Source organism: Ustilaginoidea virens, chromosome 4 (genome assembly GCF_000687475.1).
Source record: "Ustilaginoidea virens chromosome 4, complete sequence".
Lineage (NCBI taxonomy): Eukaryota > Fungi > Ascomycota > Sordariomycetes > Hypocreales > Clavicipitaceae > Ustilaginoidea > Ustilaginoidea virens.
The window spans coordinates 858,567-882,723 of record NC_057319.1 but is presented as its reverse complement, the minus strand read 5'-3'; the positions used below and the strand labels follow the sequence as shown (position 1 = coordinate 882,723).

Genomic DNA, 24,157 nt, shown 5'->3' with positions numbered 1-24,157 from the left:
AAATAGTAAAGCCCATACAGGCTACAGTGCTGCTGTCTGAGAGGGTTGATTTGTGAGGCAAGCTGCGACTTCTTGTCAAAGGGATTACATATTACCTTGGGCGCCTGGCAACTTCGGTTTCCACAAGTGGGACGCTGACAGGTACATATGACGGGGACGAGGACAGGCCTTGGCATTGCGGCAAGCCGTACTCCGCATTCCACCGTGATACGCATCGCGAAGCCATCGCGGCTTTTGTGGCAATCAAGCGTGCTTCTTGTTTGCTTTTGGCCCTGGCTGTGTGGAGCGGCATGGCACAATCAATGCCCCTGGTCAACCAACTGCTTATCCAGCGGAGTAAAGCAGGAACGGAAACGTCGATTTCATGTCTATCTATACTGTACCCCGTAGCAAGGGGCGGAACACACACAGATGGTACCAGACGCCCTCTGTGCCATTTGCGCAAAACCGACGATGACGCCGTAAGCGCGTACCTGCTGCTGCCACGTCCCGGGCTCCGGACCATCCGCGTTTCTGCCTTTTCTGCAGCAGCAGGCTGCACAGCCTTGCGCGCGGCGTGATAGATGGGTACGGGTGTACTCCGTGCCCCGTGCTCGGTGTCGTTTGAGCTGGACAGGATCTGATTTATCAGTCGGCAGAGCTTGGGACCCTCTGGTGGGTTGTGCCGTGATTTGGGTCTCAAGGGTCTGGATATATTGACATATCAATACCTCTTGATGCCTGCTGGACGCGGCTGCCAGACCAGACGGACGCAGCTGCCAAACGACGTGCCTCTCAGCCTGGTATCGTCATCAATCCTCAGGCCTCCAAAACCAGTGGCAGGCCCAGCCACAGCTTCGTTCGCCCCTTGGCGCCAACAAATCACAGTTGAACCATCAAGGCTCCATTAGTAAGTACATGTAGCCTACTAACTGGTGCTCAAGTTAATTTAAAAAAAAAAGCCTCCAGTCTGAGTCGCAACCTGATGAACGGGCATGGCCGAATCGGCCGAAGTGGCGCTGCTCAGTCATTGCCCCGCCAAGGGAGGCTCAGCGAGCGAATACATGTCAATACCTGTTAACCCGCTGGTCAACTCAGCTACGGATAAGTCACCAGGAGCCATCGAGATGAAACTACAAACCAAACCACGATCCGCCCGACCTGCGCCCCGCCCCGCCTGGTAAGTTGACGCCTTCGCCTCCAACCATCAAAAAGTTAGAACACATGAACACATGGTCAGCAAAACTACCTAGAGGGCGACAACTCGCGTTGGGTTGCATCACAGTAACAGTACGGAGTACTCCGCACAGGTGCCCAGAGTGGCTGGACTTCTGCGCCCCGACAACTTCAACAAGCTGGCTTACTTTTTCCCACCACTGCTTGCCCGCCTTCGTCTGTTCATCCGTACATCGCACCGCAGCAAGTGTCATCAAAGGCTGCCGCCATAACAGTCTCAGCCCCACGAAACAACTCTGCGACAACCTCACAACCTTTGCACTATCCCCCGTCCCAGCTATTGCACGAGTTGCGGGGACGGAATCTCGTCAATCTAGCCATGGACGCCTATGGTGTCCGAAGGAAGGACACCACCAAGGGTCCACCATTGCGAGTCCTGTCGCTAGGTGAATAGCTGTCCTCCCCAACACTGCAAGTACTCTTGCGCGTTCGGCTGCTGACAAGTTCAAAGATGGAGGAGGCGTCCGGGGTTATTCTATGCTCATAATCGTACAGGAGTTGATGCACCGAACCTTCGTAGAGGTCCAAGGTCGAGCTCCGCGACGTCATGAGATCCCGAAGCCGTGCGACCACTTCGACCTCATCGTAGGAACCGGAACTGGCGGTCTGATCGCGCTTATGCTGGGCCGGATGCGCCTTGACCTGGAGACATGCAAGGAACTCTATGTGCGCATGACGCGAATGGTGTTTGAGACGGACAAAACATTTGCCGGAATCCCCTACCGATCCACGCTCTTCAAAGCCAGCAAGCTCGAGGAGGCGATCCAGCAGGCCGTGCAGGAGCACACCATTCATGAAGGGGAAGGAAACGATGGTCGCCAAGAAGTCGACCTGATGAGCCCTTTAAACCCCGCGCAATACTCCAGCGCGGCCGGACCCAGACGAAACGCGAGCAACGCGAGCACCGTGAGTTTCAGTGCTCGAAGTCCATCAGCTCAGCTGGCGCGACCGGCATTTAATCCAAGGCACGGCAACCCGCACGCCAGATTGTACGATGCGCGGGAAACAAGAACCAAGACGTATGTTTGCATCTTCTCATCCGGGTCAAAAAGACAAACGAGCGCCCCCTTTTTTTATTTTATTTTATTTTATTTTATATTTTTTGTGGGAGATCCATCACATGCTGAACGTTTGAATAGAGCAGTCACTGCCGTATATCAAGGATCCCCCAGAGGATCACCACCAGCCATGCTGCGATCGTACGATTCAAGGCGTGAGCCCCCTCCGGAATTCGACTGCAAGATCTGGCAAGCCGGACGTGCGACCAGCGCGATAGGTCTAGCATTCAAACCCATCCGCATCGGCCAGTCCATCTTCCACGACGACGGCTCAGGCACCTTCAACCCTGCGCCCGAAGCATTGGACGAGGCTGTGGTGAACGAATGGCCCGGTCGCGAAATCGGGGTTTTTGTTAGTGTCGGAACCGGCAAGCGGCCCAAGTCTAGCGATTCAAACCAAAACGCGTGGTATGAGGGTTTCTTGGGGGATTTTGCCGAAGCGCGAAGGCGACTCATTGCCAAGATTGAAGGCTGCGAGAAGATCCACGAGTACATGCTGAGAGAGCATCTCATCAAACGCGGCGTCAACGTCGAGACCTACTACCGGCTAAACGTGGAAGTCGGCGTCGGCGAGTTCGGCATGAACGAATGGCATCGGCTGGGAGACATAAGCACAGGCACCAGAAGGTACATGGCTCGGGAAACGGAGCAGAAAATGATTCAGGGCATCTCTACCAAGCTGGCCAAGATTTTCAAAGCCAAGCTCAGATGGGACCGCGCTCAGCTGGGTATCCCGGAACTGGTCAAATCCACGTCGGCGACAAACTTTGACATGCCGCTCGCCGTCGAGTTACCTGGCGATATGCCGACATCGCTTTCGTCGCCGCCTCCACGTAGTCCACCAAGCCGCTCGTCATTCGATTCCGGATCCGACAGTTTGCAGGTTGCTTCCAATCAGCTGGCTTCTCCTCGCAGCTCGCACGACCGTATACGACCCAACACGGGCAATTCCAGGAATCCGGGGGCCATGACCCCCCTGGGAGACGATCCCGATCGTTTGCTCGTATCGGCGCCATCGCCTAACCAGTACTACATCTCGTCCGACACGGACAAGATTGCCGTCATGAGCCTCGATGAGCTTCCGAGGCCGCCTCCCTCACAGCAGGTAGCGCCGCCGCCGACGCGAATCGAACCTCCTCCTTTGCCTCCCAAAACTCCCTTGCCAGATGGTAATCGCCTCCGTCAGGCGCACGCACCGACTTCTTCGCGCATATCCCAGTCATCCATTCCTCCCTACCCGGTTGACGACGATGAGCCCCCTCCACCGGTCAACATGGCTCGCAAACCCGACTATCGCGCACACTAAAACCCTCTCTTGTATTCGAGCAATCTTTCCTTGTCCCTATTTTTTCTTTTCACGTCTATGAAACCAAGGGTTTGTTGACAAAGTGGTACTTGATTTCGCTGTTTTGACTGGAGCATCGGGCGTGGGCGTTGCTATTGGGGCTCCAGGCATCTACGCCGAGAGTGCAAGTTTTGGGCCAAGTTGTCGATACCAAGGGTTTGGCTGACTCGCGGAGAAGGAGCTGTAGTTGAGATATTGAATGCATGTAGAGTTGGCTACAGTACCGTACGCTAGGGGACAGGGGACACAATTCGGGCACGGTGATGTGTTTTATACATAGCTACGGTGGATGGCCGGCCCATGGATAGCTAGCTACCTTCGAGGCGCTGCTTCTTTCCTACTCTTTCGCTATTTCGAGCGGATTCGGTCATCGGGCCTAAGTGACGTGTCACGGGCCCTCTTGAAGGTTGGGTTGAGTTTCGTCTGATTACGGACAGCAGCATGTATTGTCGGTCTTGCGCCTATTGACCTCGGCCTGAGGTGCTCACGAACATCGCATCGCAACACCAACAAGAGCAAGGGGTATTTATTGCTACACCTGCGCTTCGTCGCGTCGGGCGTTGCTTTTCTACATGCCACAATGCGTCTTTTGCGTGTTTGGGTTTTCATCGATGCTCGCATGCGTGCGTGTACAAAGGGAGCTGATCAGTTGACTGGCTGGCTATCCATGTGCCATTGCCACAGCCATCGTGGGTTTGTCCCGGACGCAATTTCTGAGAAATGAGACTTTTGAGATGGGGTGCAGCCACTTGCGCAAGCCACTTTTGCAACCCTCCCAATAAAGTGCGTTATCTCCGAAATGGAACCCGCCGGGCTAGACGTTATTTTGAAACAGGTCTGCAGGCCTCGTCCCCCCAACCCGAGCACTAGCGGCAATAAAACAAGTGGATTCAAGTCGGCACCCGCGAGGGCTATTTTTCTTCCCGGCTGGTACTTCTATCCGGATACTTCCGTTAGCAATGCTGAAAAAAAAAAAGGGGGGAAACAGGGGTAAAAAGGGAAAAAAAGGACAAAAAGGGAAAAAAAAATGGAACTGGCCAAGGGGCGCTCATGTCATGGCTCGCTCGACGACGCGTGGCATCGACCTGATGGCTCGCTTAAAAGTCGATTCCGCGGGACCGGAAACAATGCTACGGAGTAAATGAGCGGATATTTGGAAAGGGCCCGCGAGTCTTTCCGTCACAAACTTTGTTAGCGCACCGGGACTTTTCGGAACAGGAATCACAGGATGTTACTCCGTACTGCCCCATGAGCCCGGGCTCACATTCCATACCGAGGAGATGGATGGGCCGGCCCATTAAAGAAGCATTTGAAAACTGAAGAGGCGCACAGGCCTTCTCGCTCCTTCCTGTTTGACTCGCACAGGATGCCGGGATTTTGAAACAACCAACGTACTGTCTGTGTCTGGTACGTACTCCGTACTGGACGGCAGTACCGACTAGTCCCGTACGTACAGCTTGAAGCTTATTTGGCTTTCTCAATCGCCTCCAACACCCACTTCTACCAGACAGTGGCCCTCCCCATTTCCATCTTCATTGGACGACGTCCCATTCCGTACCCCCGCGACCTAACTCAACTCAAGCTTCGCTTGAAATGATGCAGGGATCCGGCGGGCCAGTCACAAGCCAGGGCATCCGCCCGCCCGCCGCCCGTCCGCCATCCCTCAGTTGTGACAGCGAAGCAAACTACCTATGAAGTAAGCAAAACTGGCCTAACAATAATAAGCCTCAGCATCGGGCAAAGAAAATTCGCAGGGCTTTGGCCCGGCCGGGACGCTGCTCAACTAATCTGGCTGACGTCCTTTTTCAGTCCGAACACCCCCCCCCCCCCCCTTTGCCGAACCTCACCACCTCTCGCTCGACACACATAACCAATGGGTTTTGTCCCCCATATTCTGTTTTATTTTCACCTAGAGAGAGAAGCTGCCTAGCGCGCTCGAACTAGGCTGCGCATGCGTCTGCATCTTTATCCATCGTTCCCCTTGGTTTGATCTGTCATCGGTTGGCAAATCTGTAATACTCGGGGGTCCACCTCTACAGCCTCAGCACCGAGTAGGCTTTATTGAAACTGAAACTGGGCTGTGGTGTTGGGTCCGGCTGCTTGCGGACGCTGCAAATTCGCTCATCTGGCAAGGGCTTCGGAAGTGATTCAGATCGGGGGTTTCCCATTTCTCGGTCTCTCAAACCCTCCACTCCCTTCTGCTGACTGCTGAACCAAGTCTGGCTGAGGAGATTGCCAGTAGCTGCTCAGCTGCTCTTGGTCAGAATGAGCTCCGACAGCTTGCAGATGCACGAGTTCCAGCCGCACACAAAGCAACAGACAACCCCTTCGGCCTCGGATCGCGGCATAGCCTTCAAAACTAGATCCCCTTCAGCGTGCAGAGAATGTCGGAGGCGAAAACAAAAGGTCAGTTCGCTCCAATCACATCCTACCAAATTTCGTTTCCTTGGAGACGGAATACGTCTGCTCTTGACTCAAGGTCCAGTCCAGCGCTTCGTCGGTTTGCCTAGAGCGTGGGGATAAGGACTGGACCTGGCAGATCATCTGACCCAACCACTTCCAAGGCTCTGGGCATGCTCTCAGCTTTCGAGCACCATCGTGCATTTCATTCCCTTGTCATCATGGTCTCCAGGGGACCCAGCCGCAATGGGGGCTGGGTGGACTTGCAGTGCCGAATGCCTCGAAAACACCATGAAGAGCTTTTCGATGATGCTTTTGACAATGTTCCTTGACATGCAGAAAAAAGCAAAAGAAGCCGTCAGCTGCTTTGATTTATTCCCCCACATCTTGCTGCAGATTACTCGACTGCATTCGACATGAGAGTGCAGTCGAATACACTGAGAACTCCCCTGTGCTAACATTTTTCTTGGAACAATCTCGTAGTGTTCACTGACACATCCTTGTTCAAACTGCGCTCGACGCTTCCCACAGCCTGTTTGCGAGTACGGTGCGAGCAAAATAAAAAGGTATTTCTTTTCCTCCCATTTCAGCCCGAAACCAAACACAACCAAATCTTTCGCCTGGTCCCTACCCATGCCAAGGTCCGAGGTCCCTGCTGGGCAATTTAAAAAAGACTCAGCTCAGCGCACTGAATCGGCTGTATAACAGACAAATCCGGGGTACTCGGTGCTAACAGATGACCTTTTTCAGACCGAGATGGGCATCTCCACCAAGGAGAGAACATTCCACACAAGCAGGCGGCGGTGGGCTCTATTCTCACCTTGACATGGACTCTATCCATGACGCAATCATCGAAGTTGAGGGCAAGGTGGACTTGGGGGTTGCCGTTGACGACGTGTCCGGTATACACACGCATGTCCTGCCAAAAACATTTCGACTTACTCATCGCAAACGGCCAGTGTATTCAATGGAGGATGAACCGTGGGCAGGGGACAAACCGTTCGTGATGAGGTTTCGCGACAAAACAGGATTGTTGAAGCAACAGACTCTCATCGAACTGGTTCAGTTCATCTTGCAAACACGGTTAAGAGTGGCCAACCGTATCGTACAAGACGAGTGGGAAATTGATGGCATGCAATTAATTCGAGCCCTCCACGCACGAAATCAACCAAGCCATGACATATCCAGTTTCGACGACCAGATTCAACGGCTTCCCATGGCGCCAACCAGAATGAATAAAGAACTAGTCCGCACTCGTAAGTCTTGACGGCCGCTTTGCACTCGACCCATCCAGAAAATAACCCAGCGCGTAGACTTGCAACTACTCAGCCGGTTCAAAGTCTCGCTTGATGGCCGACCACAACCCAACAACAGATTCATGAAACATTGGATACCATTTTCAATACAAGACCGGCTTGTCCTACATGTCATACTATGCACCACGGCCAGTTTTCTCAACGAAACTGGGCTACTTCCAAAGACGCTTCTCCACATCCACCGGGCTACAGTGACGAAAATGCTCAACGAGTACATCAGCTCGCCTACGTTATGTACCGGCGATTCGGCCATCCTGGCCGTCACCCAACTGATACTGACCTCGTGGTACTGGAGTAGCACAGAGGAACTACACGCTCATATGAGTGGGTTCCGGAAAATGATTCAGCTTAGGGGGGGTTGTCGGGATCTAGGTATGGAGGGCTGTACGAGCAAAATCGCCCTGCTGTATGTTGACACCCTTTCCACTCTCTTTCCCTTCTTTGTTCCCACCCAATTCAGGTTGTCGCGTCTCTGCTTTCATCATTTAAGCCCGCTCTGTGCGTGCTTGTTTTCTTTGCTTGATGGTTTTCTCGAAGCCGGTGAACTGACACTCTTGAAAGTAACGATGCTGTCATTGCCTTGTGTCACAACACAGATCCAGTAATATTCGGTCAACCGGGATTCGAATATGACGACCCTTTCCACGCCCCCCTGCAGGTCAATTTCAACTCTCCTTTGCTCTTCAATTGTCCACCCTTTCTGATTCCCTCGTCGTCCTTGCGGCTACACAAGCGCACTGCCGAGATACTGGATGGTACGCGCGTTCTGATGCAAGCTGTCTATGATTTACCAGAGGACGCAGGAATCGCAAAAGTCCACGAAGTAAGCAGCCTGGCAGCCTCGCTGCTTTCATTCCTTAACCAACTGCCTGACCAAGTGCTCCTGGAGTCGAATGGCGACCGCGATAATGCCCCAGTTTTCACGGGACAGAAGAGAAAGCGGGTAGGAGGTGAAGACACGATTGTGTCATCTAAAAAATCTCACGGAGCAAGTTTGGTTACCACGAGGTCCTCAACTGAAGATCCGCCCGACATGGTGTATGTGACGGTGCGCTTGACGGCCGTCGTCTGGGCAAGGGCTATTCTTGAAAGACTCCCCACAAAGGACGTATGTACCGAGGCAGAGTTTATCAGGATCTGGAGCATGGCGTGGGCTGCAGGTTTGGACAAATGGTCCTCCCTCAGCGGCATATACGCCTGGATGACGATTGCGATTGGGCCTCTTTGTCACACAACCATCCACGCCAGAATGGTCAAGACGCTGACGGTTACGACGTTCACCTACATGGGCACGGAGAATTGGCATGTTGCCTCGGAAATTGCAACAGTGGCGTTGAAAATCCAGGCTTGGCTTCGAGCTGGTAAGGAGAGCAAACCCCAAGGCGCCTTGAGTGGTGCCTTTGGAGGGGAGAAGGGCATTGAGACGTTTGGTTTCGCATTCAAGGAGAATACGATGGACTTGCCGGACCATCGATATGAAAGCCAGCCACATGAAGAAGAAGACGACGACGACGACGATGAACAATCCGCTTGGGCTTCTTGATGACTGCATGCCTCGACTTTGGCAGACATTGATATTTACGGGAACCAAGGGGCGACGAAAAGGGGCGTTTGGGCTTGGAAGGCGTATCGATGGGAACATGTCCAAAATTTCACCTTTTCAGGGGCTTCATTTCCTGTTTGTAGTAGATACCCCAACAACATTGCGGCCTGAACTCGGGCTTGCCACAACAATGAGTATGCATTGCGATCCAATCAATCATGACATGCATGGCACGGAGTACGCGCTGGCTGGCTTTGCTAGATGAGGTCGAGATTCGATCATTCAGGGCAGCGAATGGCAACGGCTGTCACGGATGCACACACATCAAGCCTCGCCAAGGCATTGACTCCAGCCATTGGTGTGTTTCGCATGCACGGCCATGATCGTATCCCCAGCCAAGGCGTTCGCAGCTGAGTGTTGTCCGTTTCGGCAGCGAGGATGGTATCACGACCCAGGTTGCGAATCACGACATGTAGGGAGGGTAAAGGAGGCACGGGTTTATGCAAAAGACGGATTGGTACTCGGTACATGTACTGTATGGGGAAAATCGGCTGGGGCAGCATGGCATTGTGTTTATTGGGGAAGGTGCGAGTGAGTGGGGGGGAGACGTCCTAGACGGTAGACGCAGCTATTTGTGGCACCAGACACTTTACGCGTCAACCGGTGCCAATCCGGCAGTCACCCACTTTACGCGACTTTTCCGCGTTTTGCGTTTTGCCGTGCGCACGCTGGCGCCAAGTGGCAGCTGCAGCTCCCCTCTCGTTCTTTGTTAGAAACTTCGTCCCCCCTCACTTGGCTCACCTGCTCAAAATCACCCCGCCGATTTGTCCCTAGGCCTTTGCCGAAATTGACGCCCAATGACATAAATGACCCGACCTCTTTAAGTTGGAAGAAACGAATTGTCACCTGCGGGAGGAGCAAACGAGGCGATGAGGCATGTGTTCTTCCGCTCTTCCCCCCAACAACCCCCGTCTTGCAGGTGCTAACCGATGCCTCAAGTTCCCCCCTTGGCGATAACCCGACCTCGGGCAACCGAGGAGCTGGTCCACGATCGGGCCGAAAGCGCCCAAGAAATGCAGGCGATGATGTTGCATCCCCTGCTGGGCTTGCATCCAGCCCAATGCCTTCTTCGCCCCCAGCGCCCTTCGACCATATGCATGGCATCGAAGACGATGACGACGTGGAGGATGAACCAGAGATTCAGGACGACCTTGACGACGTGGACGAAATGGCCGAAGATGATGTCGACTTGTTCCGAGAAGGGTTCGAAGCTGATTACAGGTCTCGGGAGGATGACGCCTACGAAGGCGTCGGCATTGACGACGAAGGCGACTTTGACGACATGGATCTGGGACACAGACGAAGACTCGAAGCCCAGTTGGCTCGACGTGACAGAGAAGTTGCTCGTCGGCAGAGAATCCCGGCGGCCTTCTTGCCCGGCGATGAAGACGACGCCGACCTGGATTTGACTGCGCAGCCGCGCCGCCGCCGCCGCCACTACGACGAAGACGCAGACGATGCCATGGACGCCGACATCATGGACGAAGACCTGTCGTTAGAGGCTCTCGGCGACGTCAAGGCCGAGAACCTCACCGAGTGGGTCTCGGAACCACTGGTCCAGAGAACGGTGAAGCGAGAGTTTAGAGCCTTCTTGACCTCGTACACCGACGCCTCCGGGTCCTCGGTGTACGGCAACCGCATTCGTGCTCTTGGCGAGATGAATGCCGAGTCCCTCGAGGTTTCGTACGAGCACCTGTCCGAAAGTAAAGCCATCCTGGCTTACTTTGTGGCCAATGCCCCCGCCGAGATGCTGAAGCTCTTCGACCAAGTCGCCATGGACGTTGTCCTGCTGCACTATCCCGACTACGACCAAATCCACTCCGAGATTCACGTGCGCATATTTGACCTGCCCGTGCACTACACCCTTCGCCAGTTGCGTCAGTCCCACCTGAATTGCCTCGTGCGCGTCAGCGGAGTCGTCACGCGCCGGAGCGGCGTCTTTCCGCAGCTCAAGTACGTCAAGTTCGACTGCTCCAAGTGCGGGGTGACTCTTGGCCCTTTCCAGCAAGAGTCCAACGTGGAGGTCAAGATCACGTACTGCCAGAGCTGCCAGTCTCGCGGCCCCTTCACGCTCAACTCGGAAAAGACGGTCTACCGCAACTACCAGAAGCTGACGCTCCAGGAGTCTCCGGGCACCGTCCCCGCCGGCCGCTTGCCGCGCACTCGCGAGGTCATCCTGCTGTGGGACCTCATCGACAAGGCCAAGCCGGGCGAGGAGATTGAGGTGACGGGCATCTACCGCAACAGCTACAACGCGCAACTGAACAATCGAAACGGCTTCCCGGTCTTTGCCACCATCCTGGAAGCGAACAACGTCATCAAGGCCCACGACCAGCTGGCCGGGTTCCGCATGACCGAGGAAGACGAGCAGGAGATTCGAAAGCTTGCCCGGGACGCCGATGTTGTGGACAAGATTGTCAATTCCATCGCGCCGAGCATTTACGGCCACACCGACATCAAGACCGCGGTGGCCCTGTCGCTCTTTGGCGGCGTCTCCAAGATCACCCGGGGCCAGCATCACGTCCGCGGCGACATCAACGTGCTGCTGCTGGGGGATCCCGGCACGGCAAAGTCTCAGGTGCTCAAGTACGTGGAGAAGACTGCCCACAGAGCCGTGTTCGCCACCGGCCAGGGAGCCAGCGCGGTCGGGTTGACGGCCAGCGTGCGCCGGGATCCGCTGACGAGCGAATGGACCCTCGAGGGGGGCGCGCTGGTGCTGGCGGACCGCGGCACCTGCCTGATTGACGAGTTTGACAAGATGAACGACCAGGACCGAACTTCGATACACGAAGCCATGGAGCAGCAGACCATTTCCATCTCCAAGGGCGGGATCGTGACGACGCTGCAGGCGCGATGCGGCATCATTGCCGCAGCCAACCCCCAGGGGGGGCGATACAACTCTGCGCTGCCCTTTTCCGCCAACGTCAACCTCACGGAGCCGATCCTGTCTCGGTTCGACATTCTCTGCGTGGTGCGAGACACGGTGGAGCCGGAGGAGGATGGGCGACTGGCCCGGTTTATAGTGTCGTCGCACAGTCGCAGCCACCCCGTGCGTGGGACGGCGGCACAGGGCTCGATGCAGGTTGAGCGCGATGCCGCCGCCCTGTCCGAGACGCAAGACACGGCTTCTGGGGGCGATTCTTCTGCCCGGGCCGAGACATGGCCAGACACTGCTGCGGCTGCGGCTGCGGGCGCGACCAAGGAGGGCGAGATCCCGCAGCAACTTTTGCGCAAGTACATCCTGTACGCCCGCGAGCGGTGCCACCCCAAGCTCTTCCAGATGGACGAGGACAAGGTGGCTCGTCTCTTTGCCGACATGAGGAGAGAATCCCTGGCCGCCGGGGCCTATCCCATCACGGTGAGTTGCCAGGATATCGACGGATGCGCCCTGGGGAGTAAATCACCAAAGACTAACACGCGGCGCAGGTCCGTCACCTGGAAGCAATCATCCGCATCAGCGAGGCCTTTTGCCGGATGCGCTTGTCAGAGTACTGCTCGGCCCAGGACATTGACCGTGCCATCGCAGTCACGGTGGACAGCTTTGTGGGCAGCCAGAAACTCAGCTGCAAGAAGGCGCTGTCGCGCGCCTTTGCCAAGTATACTCTGAGAGCGCCACGGACGGGGGCCGGGGCCGGGGCCAGTCGAAGAAGAGGTGCAGCGTCGGCGTGACGGGGCCACCGACGGGAAAGGAGTATGTGCCTAGCGGAAGGGGGTTGTTTTGGACGCGGCACAGCGTTTCGCGGCGGCTCTTTCTTTCTTTCTTTCTTTCTTTCTTTCTTTGATTTGGTTTGGCTTCCTTTTAGGCGCCCGGGAGAACTGTGTTGGCTAGCATGGCGTTGTGTAACAGTCAAAAAGTCTGGTCGGTCACCCATGTTTGCATACTGGGTTGAATACTCTATGTGTACAGCCTGAACTACCAAACTCTAGATTGCCGGGAAAGAAAAAAAAAAGAAGAAAAAAATGTTCAACGGCAGAATACCAAAACTCTTAGACTGCTGAACCAAGACAGCACCCGCCAGGATGATGACAAACCGTCCACGTCCAGGACGCGGCAACCCCCCTGTCTTGGCCTTTTCCTCGTGGCCGTTCCTTCGTGGCCGTTCCTCGTGGCCGTTCCTCGTGACCTTTCCCCCGGTCCCGACGACCTAGCTCCAGAAAACATTATACATGCCGGCCCTGACGTGCAGCAGCTGGCCCGGCTTGCCGCCGACGCACACCTTGACGGCGCCGTGGGGCGGAACATCAATCTGCTGCTGCATGACGGCCTCGTTGCGGTAGCTGCCCTTGACGCGCCCGCCGACCAGGTAAATGATGGAGGGGGCGGGCTCGATGTCGGTCTGGTGCTCGTTGTAGATGTTGATGACAAAGTTGGCATGCATGTGCTGGTCCTTGTCGTTTGTCCAGGCCGGCCCGCACATGGAGTGCGGGCCGTGGGCGTACGTGTCGACGGGGAAGTGGATCATGTGGTCGGCGGGCCCGCAGGCGACGTCGTACATGGGCTGGCTGTACAGGCTGTACGAGTGGTACTGCAGGCAGACCTGGCCCTTGGGGCACTTGCCGGAGATGATGGTGCGGGCGCTGGGGTTGCCGAAGTCGTGGCTGCTGGAGCAGACGGCCGCGAAGTTGGGGAAGTCGCGGCCGCTGCAGGAGGCGCTGGCGAGGAGCCACTCGGCGCCGCCGGGGAGGAAGGTGCCCTCCTTGCAGTTCCGGCTGGACCAGTCGCTCTGGGGGTGGAGGACCTGGTGGTCGCCGGAGCCGGGGGCGGCGGGGGCGGCGGCGGGGGCGGCGGCGGGGACGGCGGCGGGGACGGCGGCCGAGTGCGCGGCGGGGAGGAGGGCGGCGGCGAGGGCGGTGTGGAGGCGCATGACGGGCGGGCGGGCTGGCTGGCAGCTGGCTGGGACGGGCAAGGAGTGGTGGTGGGTGTTGTGCTGTGCGGGCGAGCGCGGGCAGGTGCGGGGGCAGCAAGAGGACGAGGAGGAAGCCGCGGGTTGGTCACGGTAGGCAGCGACAGCTGGGCTGTTAAATAACGAGGCAGCGCTGGGCTTTTCCCGCCTTCGGCTGCGTCTTTTCTTTTCTTTTCTTTTCTTTTCTTTTCTTGGATTTTTTTTTATGACCCCGTCAACTCTTTTTTTTTCCCTCCTTGTTCCCCCGTCTCGCCGGAGAATGGAAGCGTATTAGATTGCCAGGCCCCAGCTACCGGCTAAGCAGCAAGCGCTTGTCCATACCCCAAAGTCAAGTAGATGAGGAAGTCGTCGTGCGACGCCGTCCAGCGTTTTCCGCCAGCCAAGCCCAGCGGTCGGTCCCTTTGGCTCCCAGCGGCTAAGGATAACACGGCCTCGCCGGCCCCCCTCGGGTAAAAGGGGGCCGCCCCCCAGGGCAGGCAGTTGTGATATAATATGTAGACGACGCAGCCTAGGCAGAGGCGTTATGCGTCGGGGGCCAGGGCAAGGGAGCCGGGAGGCTCGCGGTTGCCCATAGCACCCGGGTTCATGATTCAAGCAAAGCCTCTCGGGATGCAGGGGGCCCTTGTGCTGAAGCTTGCTTTGCTCCAACCAGGTGTTGCTCGTTTGGTTGGGAAGTAGGCGAGCGCGCAGCAGCGGCTAGTCATGAGCAAAAGAGGCTTTTTATACTCGGCATATTTCTGCGTGTCAAGGGTCTGGAACGTGCTGGAATTTGCCCATCGTGCTGTTGAAAGAATGCGTCATGAGTGCATCACCAACTTTGCATGACAATTGTGCAGAGAGGTAGTCGGTACTTGAAACTGTACATGACTGGTCTGGGCGGAGTACGCAAGTGGAGAATGTATCGAAGTATATAAAACCCGATCAAGTCGCGCATTGTGTGGCGTCACACTTTTGGTGCAACAATTTGGAGTACGGAGTACGGAGTAATATGAAGCCCAATAACGCCGTCTTTTGTGTGGCGTCACGTTCTGGTATCTCCATCTGTAGAAATGCGTGCGAGGTACTTGTTGCGCGCCGCAGACGCCACACAGCAGGCATGCTCGATAAATTCTCAGCCTCCGTACTCCGTCCTCGGTAGCCCTGGGCAAAACTTTTCAACCTCCAATTTCTCAAACAAGTCCCTGCAATTCTGCAAAATCCCGGACCCAGGGTATCCAAGTCCTACTCGGGCAGACCCCAGGCTGCGAACGACTGAACCGCCGACGCCGTACCGCACCGCCGTACCGCACCGCCTACGAAGATAGCATGAGCTTCTCCAGCTCCTTCGTCAAGCAGCGACCTCGAACACGGCACATGTACCGTGATGGCGAGCCCCCTGCTTCTCGCCAGTCATGGAGAGCGGCACGGCTCATGGAACCCGGCGCGGCTCATGGAACCAGCCACGGCAACTTACCCTCGGCAAGATGAAGCACACCCAAACACGAGCGCCGTCGGTGCCCAGCCCAACCTACAAGGTCTGACTACCAGCTTCTTCATACCCTTGCCCACGGCTCCCCAACTGTCGCCTCCTGGTATGGGAGCGACACACCACGCACATCAAACCCGGAGCATCATCAGATGAGGGCCATGGTGGCGTCTCCATCTTCGAGTCTCTGAAGCGCCAAATAGCCGTAGCCGAAGCCCGTGGAAGCGGGGGAAACGACAAAGACATGGATGGTGAAGCTGAAAAGGCACCGGGAATGGGCGCAACGGGACCAGGCCCTGTCGAATGCCGCAATGGCAGATTGCGTCAGCGACATTCTCAAGGGAGCAAAAGCCACCGACGGAGCCTACCAACTCATGCAGGACGTCCAAGTGGAACAAGCACACGAAGCAGAAGGCGTCCTGGAACCAGAATTCTCTCGCGGGTATACGCGTGCATTGCACTCCCCATGTGGCAAGGATGATCCCATTTAAAGGTGGTGTCTATGAGGCCCATGGCGTATTGGAAAAGGCAACTGCAAAGAATAAAGGTTTGCTCGTCCGGGGTATAGTGCTCGCGCTCATGAATGATGCTCGCGCTAGGCACCAAAATGTACAGAACTACCCCCAGGCTTTTCGCGGAGCGCCTGCAGAAGCTAGAGAGAATGCTTCTGCCGTGGGGCGATGCCGCAAGAACTCTGCCAATTACGGTTCCTACAGTAACTACTCTGGAGATACCTTCAGTCTGTTTAGGTCTGACGTATAAGAAAGTACGAGGTAGCAGGCGTCGATGTTTGGGGGCTCAAGTCACGCTCAGCGATCTCATGAATACGGCCAAGCAGTATGAGGTTGGGCAGCGGTCGAAGAGAAGTCTTCCTACCAGGGCGGCCAGTGCTATCGCAGATGCCTCAGCTCACGCTACGGGAAACAGGAAACACAGGCGTGGTACCGTGACAGCGACAGAATGACGCTCAATGCTTCAATCAAGGGAGAAAACACCGCCAAGGGCACTGAGGAACCAAACGGCACATGCTGCAGAGGGCACACCTTGCGCAAGGCACCAATGCATGATGGCATTCCCAGCATGGCCTCCAGATCTGGGAGATTGGGGGCCAACCCCCCCGCAAAGCACCACGACCCAAACACGGCGACGCGTTCCCGCCCATCGAGAAACGCTCAGCAACATGCCCCTGCGTCGTGCACCGCTTCGCACCTCGCCACTAGGCAGATCACTCCCCCTCGAGCGGAGAAATGGACAAGCCCAACTCGCGGCCGATGATCCAGGCCGCCTTCTCTCCCACAATCAGGGCCGTGTTGTTTGTGTTTGCGCCCACATTCTCGGGACAGATGGACAAGTCTACTCGTGTGTTTCAGCGCCGGGACAATGCAGGCAAAAAGGGCCCCCCCCCAAAAAAAAACGAAAAAAAAAAGAGAGAGAGAGAGACAAACGCACCGGCAAGTTTCAGGCCCTCGGTCCCGTAGACGTTCAAGGCCTCGTCCACCACGCCGCCCTTGTCCCGGGGCGCCATCTTGCACGTCCCGCACGAATGCCACGCCGTGCCCACGCCGGACCGGATGTGCTCCTCGATGGCGGCATTGTCGCGCTCGTCGTACTCGACCGGCGGCAGGTGGCGCCTGTCCTCGAGGGACGCGTAGCCCCCCTCGACGGGGTGCCTGTCCAGCAGCGCGGCCTTGCTGCCCGGCTCGAAGCTCGGGTGGGAAAGGGGCACCTCGGCCACGAAGGCGTTTGTGCGCCGCATCATGTCCCGCTGCTTCTTGTACGCCCACACCAGCACCGCCAGGTCGGCCGGGTGGCTGAGGAAGCCCGTGTTGAACGAGGGCGCGGCCGAGGCGTCCCTGGAGACGATGTGGATGCTGCCTCGCGAGTAGGGGTACGCGGTGTAGCAGCCCACGGTCACGCACTGGTGGGGTCCCTCGTCGTCGCCGCCGCCGCCGCCGCCGCCGGTGGCCTCGCCCAGCAACGCGGGGTCGCCCAGGAAGTAGGACGCCACGGCGAAGAGCATGAGCGGCCGCTCCGTCTGGCGTTTAAAGTCGCGGTCCCAGAGACGCTGAAAGTCCGGCCCCATCTCGGCGACTTCCTCGTCGGTGGGGCGCACCTTGGCCGCCACGTCCAGGCCGTTCCACCCCAGGATGGGGTTGCGCTCCCTGACGGCCGCGGCGACGTCGAGGCGGCCCGAGATGAGGCCGTCGAGGGTCTCGTCGGGCGACAGGTTGGACTTGTAGCCGTAGCCCGCCAGGTTGTGGTCCTGGTAGTCCTCCCCGACGCCGGGGAGGTCCGAGACCACCGGGATGCCCAGCTCGGCCAGGACGGCCCGGCTGCCCACGCCCGACCTCTCGAGGATCTGGGGCGTCCCCAGAGCGCCGGCCGAGACGACGACCAGCCTGCGGGCCCTGACGACCAGGGGCTTCGCGTCCGGGCCGGCGCCGGTGGGGAGGGCCTCGACGCCCACCGCGCGGGTGCCCTGGAACAGGACGCGCGAGACGGTGGTTTCCACCAGCACGTGGAGGTTCGGGCACCGGCCCGACTGGATGAGCGGGTGGACGTAGCGGTGCGCCGCGTCCTGCCGCTGGCCCTGGGGGCTGATGTATCCGCCCCAGCGGGAGAATCCGCTCGCGGTCCTAAAGTCCTGCAGGTCGGGCACCTCCCTCTCGCCCACGGCCTCGGCGGCAGCCATGATATCGTCCTGGAACGCTCTGGAGCCGTACGTGCTGCGCGAGACGTGGATCGGCCCGTCGTAGCCGTGGAGGCTCGCGTCGTACTGGGGCCCCTGGAAGTGGAACGTCTCCAGCTTCCTGGCCAGCGGGAGCAAGCTGTCCGCGCCCCAGCCGCGAGCGTTCCACGAATCGTAGTCGCACGCCTGGGCTGTTCCGGGGAGGGGGGGGGAGCCAGTCAGCTTGGGCCAAAACGTCACGCCTCTTGTGGGGTCACACATACCGCGCGTGTACATCATAAAGTTGATGGAGGAGCCGCCGCCCAGCACGCCGCCGGCCGGCACGACGGCCTGTCTGCCGTTGATGGCCGCCTCCCTGTTGGCCTTGTAGAAAATGGTCGTCTTGGAGCCCGGCAGGAGGTGCGATCGGTACAGGGCCGGCGTGAGCACGGCCGCGTCGTCGAGGTTGTTGGGCCCTCGCTCGACCAGCAGGATGGCCAGGCTGGGGTCCGCCTCGGCCAGGCGGCCGGCCACGACGCAGGCCGCCGTGCCGCCTCCAGCGAGGACCACGTCGTACTCGCGGCCGGGCTGGTAGGATCCCATGGCTTCTTGGGGTCGCGCGCGCCGTTTGACTTGTGCGGGCGTGATGGCAGCGACAGCAGCGGGCCGGAGCGGGGAAGGGGCTTGCAAAGCGCGAGCAACGAACCAACCAGACTATGCGGCTAGCGAGGGGGGGGGCGCTGCGATCAGCTTGTATCGTTTCGCGTCCGTCCAGACGTCGGTTGCCTATCGGACGGTGAAGCGACCAAGGGTCTTATAGCCCAGCTCGGTCGGGTTGGTCTTGCGGCTGCGCTGCGCAACCAGGCCGCCCATCATCGTCGAGAGGGGCGCAGCTCCGTCTAGAATGTCACCTTGGGAGCTGTGCATCTTGTCCTCCGTACTCCGTCTGTCCGTACCGTGTGCCAACTGGCTTGGCTGCTTTACGGACGACAACGAATCCGTGTTACATCAGCGCGGACCCCCTCGACAGAAAACCAGCCCAGCCGCCCTGGCAAGCGAGGCCACCCCCTCCCGTCCCCGTCCCCGTCGTTTGTCGTTTTTCCCCCAGCAAACCAGGAATCCCTTGGACACGGCGCCTTTTCCCCCCCGGAAGATGCCTTATCTATCTGATGCTCCTGATGCTTCTGATGCTTCTGATTCCCCCAATCTTTATCGCATCCGTGCAAGCCGCTCCCGCCCCCGCTGAGGCGAGGCATTTTCGCCACGCGACCGAGGCCTTTTACCGCGGATATACGCTTGAGCTTTGCCTGTCTAGGACTTGGGACTATGTATGTCTGGTACTAACTAGGTGGCTAGCCAAGGCGGGGGTTATACATAGCTCCCGATGCTTCCTGTCTGTGCCGTCAGCCTCGAACTCGTCACACCCCCAGCCAGCCCGCAGCCCAACCACGCATACATACATACGTACATACATATGTACATACCTTGCCTTAGCCATACCTATACCCTCTTGGACGCGGCTGCTGCCACCAAACCCCGCTGCGTCGGTGCGTCTCTTTTCAAGCTTGCTGCATTTCTTGCATCACCGCCGGCGCTGCTGCACTCGGCCCGTCGTGGGCCCAGATCCAGCCTCGAAAACACAATCGACAAGACGAGACAAGACGAGACAAGACGAGACAAGACGAGACAAGACGAGACAAGACGAGATAAGACGAGACAAGACGAGATAAGACGAGACAAGACGAGTCAAGTCAAGACAAGACAAGTCACGCGTAGCCGCCCGCAGGGACCACCTCCGCAGTCTCTTCGGCGCAGCTCTCTCGGCGCGTTTCCCCTTTCGCGCTCTGGTATCGCTCGCATCGGGCCATTACCCCCCTCCCCCCCCGAGTCCCGTGTCTTGGCCCGGTTCCCGTGGTGCAGCGCCATCTTTCATTGCGCCTTTTATGGGGAGGCAAAAAGGGGGGACGGGCAAGTCCCCGTCCCACACGGTCTCGTATGTACCAGTTAGGCCCGGGTGCAAGGCGGTCCGGGTGCTTTATAGCCCTCGAGTCTCTCTGTTCGGTCATTGGCGCATTTCAATGCCGGCTTGGGGAGAATCCAACAAACGGGCTTGTTGGTCGCGTCGCGCTGGGGCTGACAACACACGGGATCGATCGACACCTTCGTGCCGTGGCGGACAGCGCCGTGTCTATGGGGACATGTCTTGCCGCTTGCGCACCGGACCACGCTGCATTGGTTGCATTCGTCTCGCCTTGGCGGCTTGCGGGGCGTCGTCGGACTACTGTAGTGGCCGCGCCGTCTTGTTGGTCGTGGACCCAAGTTTCTGGCTGGGCAACTCGCACGCTCACCATGGCCATCGTGCGATGATCTCATGACCTTGGTCCGGCTTGGCAACTTTGGCAAAGAAAATCCTTGACCATTAAAGCTGCGAGAAAAGATGAAGAGCTAAAAAAAAAAAAAAAAAAAAAAAAATTCATCGCGCAAGGCGCGTCTCTGCATACGGCTGGCTACATGTGCCCGACCCTCAAACGTCCGCCGCCCTCTTCTCCAAATGAGAGGCATCGGGACTCTGATCACCGTGACCAGCCTCATCGCCCTTGACATCGCCGCCTTCGGCACCCCCCTGCTGCGCAATACTCTGTCGGTGGACCCAAGTGTCGTTGGGCTTCCACTGCTTCGACTTCCGGGCTGACGATACCTCCGTGTACATGAGGTCAATCTCCTCGAGGGTGAGGCCCTTGGTTTCGTAAATGTAAAAGTAGACGAAAGCGATGCAAAGGAAGCAGCATGCGAACCAGATGAAGAAGATCTTGGACTGCAGATTTGCGTAGCCGTCGCCGTAGTTGACCAGATACGGCGTCGAGTAGGCAATGGCCCAGTTGAGGAGCCAGTTTGTCGCCGTCGTCATGCTCAGCGATCTGGCGCGTACCTTGAGCGGGAAGATTTCTCCCGTCACAACCCACGCCAGAGGACCCCACGTGGAAGCAAAGAAGAAGATGTAGATGCAGGAGAAAGCAACGGCCGCCTTTTGACCTGCCAGGTTCGTCACGGTCACGGCGCCGTCCGCGGTTTGGCCAGACGAAAAGGTGCCGGCCATGGCGACGATGAACTGCGACACGCACATGCCAATGGCTCCAAAGAGGAGCAACGGTCGTCGTCCCCACTTGTCCGTCATGTACATGCCCGGCAGGGTCGAGCACACGTTGATGGCCGACGTGATCATGGAGATGACGAACCCAGAAGAGACGCCCGAGTTTCTAAAGTACTTGGTGCCGTAGTAGAAGATGAAGTTGATGCCAGTCAGCTGCTGGAGCGCTTGCAAGCCCATGCCGGTGAGCTGCCGCTTGAGAATGGGGGGTTTGAAGCATTGGAGATACGAGGGCTTCCCGAGACTCATTTCGTGCTCATGATGGGCCTTGATCTCGCTCAGTTCGTCGCGGATGGCGGGGTGGTCCGCGGGCAGCCGGCGTAGCGTGCCGAGAGCTTTGGCAGCCTTGACATCCTTTCCGGATCGAACCAGAAAACGGGGCGTTTCGGGCAGGACGAGCATGCCAAAGAAGAGCACCAGAGACCAGGCAAACTGCACGGCGATGGGGATCCGGTAACTGCCCGAGTCGTCGCGCTTCTGGGTGGCGTTGTTGACAATGGCCGCGAGAAGCAATCCGACGGTAATGGAAAACTGGTAGGCGCCGACAATGGCGCCGCGAATCCACTTGGGGGCCGTCTCGGACTGGTACAGCGGGATCAAAGCCGAGATCAACCCGACACCCAAACCGGCAAAGAAGCGACCTGCGAGAAAGAGAGGAATAGACGTCGCCGCCGTCTGCAGCGCAACGCCAAGATTGAAGACCCAGCAGGAGATGAGGAGCCCGATCCGACGCCCGGTGTAGTCGCCCAGGAAAGGCGACATCAGGGCGCCGAAAAAGGTGCCGGCGGAGAGAATGGAGACGATTGCCGACTCCTGGTTTGTCGTTACATCAAGGTGGCCGTTGGGATTGACATAGCCGGTGCTGAACGTGTCCTGCCAGTATCCCATGGCCAGGATTCCGCTGATGGTGCCAGTGTCATAGCCAAACAGGACACCGCCAAAGGCCACGAAGAAGCCAATGACAATACCTGGCCATGACTTTCCTGCCTCCCCGGGAGGCTTGGAGAGGGAAGCCTTTCGAACAAGACCCATGACTGCCTTGCCCAGAGATGGGTTGAGGATGAGGGAGTTTTCTGTTAGTGGGTAAGCTCTCGACGCCGCAGCCGGGGGAAGACGTAATGATGGAAAACTGGGGAACGGGCTTGGAGATTGTTGCTGTGGGGGACGGGCCGAACTTTATACAAGTCTCCACGGAGCTGCCGCAGGATTCAGGAAGTTCTGCGAAGCTCTCCACATGTTCAAGCTAGTAGAGCCACCAGCTCTACGACCCGGCCGGGCCTATTCTGTATCGAGGGTGTGGTGTGGGGGAAGGCGGGCACTGAAGATTTGGCCGCTTTTACCAACCCAGCAGAGCCAGCAGAGCCAGTAAAGCACCATGTCATGGCTGCGAACTCTGCGGCTTGTAAACGATAAGCCTCTGGGGTGGCGACGGGGGTCACGGACTCCCGGGGACGCCGGGCAAAGGTAGGGGGAAAAGGTTGGGGTTGACAAGGCGCTGCATGCTCACCTCACCGGCTTGGGTTTGGCACCGCCTGCCACCATCAGGTAATTTTTTATTTCGGCGACGGAGAACAACTCAAATGCTGCGTTGGACCGACCGGCCGCCCGATTCAACCAGTCACTAGGCGGGCGTAAAGCACCTGTTTCCTTGGAACTCCAGCACGAGTGGACGACGGGTTCGCGCTATCAATGCAGGCTTCTTATAGGAACGAAGAAGGCCCGAAGCGCCGGGATCCGTGCTTACAGACGCAGAAGGAAAAAAAAAAAAAAAAAAAAAAAAAAAAAAAAAAAAAGGAAAAATCCACAGAAGCACCGGCGATGAGGAAACAAGTTGCGATATTGAAAGGATAACACTGCCGTAGGATGATGATTCGCACGCTCAAAGGGGAAAAGCCAGGCTAACGGCGAAAAGATAACCGAGGTACATCGAATCGAAAGAAGCCGAAAGCTTTCGTTTCCAAGGGACGACTGATCAGGTTGTGTCAACTCTGGTGTTTTCGCCTCCAGTTGCCCCAGCCGCGTTGGCTGCAATTGACTGCCAATGCGACTCGGGGCAGGGGGGGGGGGGGCTGCCGCGTTGAAAAAGATTCTGCATGGTGCCTGCAGGCCGAGAAGCGTCATCAAATCCGCATCAAACTTGCCGGGATGAATGCTGTGGCTGCACGGCTGCAGTGCTGGCAGGGCCTTCCCAATAGCAGCGACGACCGAATACCGACGGCGAAGCTGCCCTGCCGTCTATCTCTCGATCCAATCCAAACTTGAAAACAGGGGGGCTCCGGGCTCAGTCGACTTGGCGAAGCTTCCATTGATGGCTCCTCACGTCTGGCATGGCAATGTTTGAAACTCGCATGGGGCATATCACAATCACATCACGGGCAGGTTGGGGATGCCCCGCTGGAAGTTTGAAGCAAGGCAGCCGGGGTGGCTTGCTCCTGCCGTTGGAGGTTGAGCCCGGTTGAGCCCCAACAAGTGACAACAAGTTACAACAAGTCACAACACTGGCTGGCAGCTTGAGGTGTTCCCCGTGGCAACTGGCCGCATGGAAGCAGTTCGGCAGGAACCACGGAGGGACAATCCCTCGCGGCCTGAGGAAGGGAGGAAGGCACGACGATGCTGATCTGATGCAACATGGCAGCCCATCGCTTCCCGCACCCGCCGTGACCGCAAGAATCCTGCAAACTTAATTTGCCAATCTCCATGTCCGACCCTGTTCAACTCTGTTCAACTCTGTTTACCTAGGCAGACAAGATGGTCGTGTCCCGCAGCTGCGGGGTCTGGTCCGCACAAGAAATCAACTGGTCTGGTGCCTTGGCTTCCATCATCAGTGATGCCACCAGCACCCCGCCGCCGTCTGCACCAGCGCAAACGCCAACGCCATCATCGGTGCCACCACGACGCGATCCACAAAAACCCCGATTCTCCCTTCTTCTTGCCTTCTGGGAAATCATACGCCAGCCGTCTGCGTCGCCCTTCGCCCTCAGTTCGTCGAAATCGCGCCTCGGTTTTCTGCCGAAACCGGGCGAGTCCAGGCGAGT

General features: G+C 57.6%; 7 protein-coding genes across 7 annotated transcripts; 4 read left to right on the top strand and 3 right to left on the bottom strand.

Moving 5' to 3' along the window:
• Window positions 1-1,534: 1,534 nt before the first annotated feature.
• On the top strand, window positions 1,535-3,579 carry UV8b_04773 (uncharacterized protein; the record flags this gene model as incomplete). Its single annotated transcript, XM_043142271.1, has 3 exons — window positions 1,535-1,601; window positions 1,667-2,234; window positions 2,355-3,579. 3 exons carry the CDS (start codon window positions 1,535-1,537, stop codon window positions 3,577-3,579), a joined length of 1,860 nt encoding a protein of 619 aa, XP_042998205.1.
• Window positions 3,580-5,883: 2,304 nt separating this feature from the next.
• UV8b_04772 (uncharacterized protein) lies at window positions 5,884-8,877 on the top strand (the record flags this gene model as incomplete). Its single annotated transcript, XM_043142270.1, has 5 exons — window positions 5,884-6,024; window positions 6,502-6,584; window positions 6,769-7,274; window positions 7,332-7,740; window positions 7,896-8,877. 5 exons carry the CDS (start codon window positions 5,884-5,886, stop codon window positions 8,875-8,877), a joined length of 2,121 nt encoding a protein of 706 aa, XP_042998204.1.
• A 929-nt stretch (window positions 8,878-9,806) lies between these two features.
• On the top strand, window positions 9,807-12,606 carry UV8b_04771 (uncharacterized protein; the record flags this gene model as incomplete). Its single annotated transcript, XM_043142269.1, has 3 exons — window positions 9,807-9,811; window positions 9,877-12,295; window positions 12,364-12,606. The coding sequence occupies 3 exons, from the start codon at window positions 9,807-9,809 to the stop codon at window positions 12,604-12,606; spliced, it is 2,667 nt and encodes an 888-aa protein (XP_042998203.1).
• Window positions 12,607-13,082: 476 nt separating this feature from the next.
• UV8b_04770 (uncharacterized protein) lies at window positions 13,083-13,802 on the bottom strand (the record flags this gene model as incomplete). Its single annotated transcript, XM_043142268.1, has 1 exon — window positions 13,083-13,802. One exon carries the CDS (start codon window positions 13,800-13,802, stop codon window positions 13,083-13,085), a length of 720 nt encoding a protein of 239 aa, XP_042998202.1.
• A 1,402-nt stretch (window positions 13,803-15,204) lies between these two features.
• On the top strand, window positions 15,205-15,797 carry UV8b_04769 (uncharacterized protein; the record flags this gene model as incomplete). Its single annotated transcript, XM_043142267.1, has 3 exons — window positions 15,205-15,412; window positions 15,459-15,557; window positions 15,625-15,797. 3 exons carry the CDS (start codon window positions 15,205-15,207, stop codon window positions 15,795-15,797), a joined length of 480 nt encoding a protein of 159 aa, XP_042998201.1.
• Window positions 15,798-16,531: 734 nt separating this feature from the next.
• On the bottom strand, window positions 16,532-18,577 carry UV8b_04768 (uncharacterized protein; the record flags this gene model as incomplete). Its single annotated transcript, XM_043142266.1, has 3 exons — window positions 16,532-16,659; window positions 16,756-18,186; window positions 18,259-18,577. The coding sequence occupies 3 exons, from the start codon at window positions 18,575-18,577 to the stop codon at window positions 16,532-16,534; spliced, it is 1,878 nt and encodes a 625-aa protein (XP_042998200.1).
• Window positions 18,578-20,498: 1,921 nt separating this feature from the next.
• Window positions 20,499-22,154, bottom strand: UV8b_04767 (uncharacterized protein; the record flags this gene model as incomplete). Its single annotated transcript, XM_043142265.1, has 1 exon — window positions 20,499-22,154. One exon carries the CDS (start codon window positions 22,152-22,154, stop codon window positions 20,499-20,501), a length of 1,656 nt encoding a protein of 551 aa, XP_042998199.1.
• Between the last annotated feature and the right edge of the window lie 2,003 nt (window positions 22,155-24,157).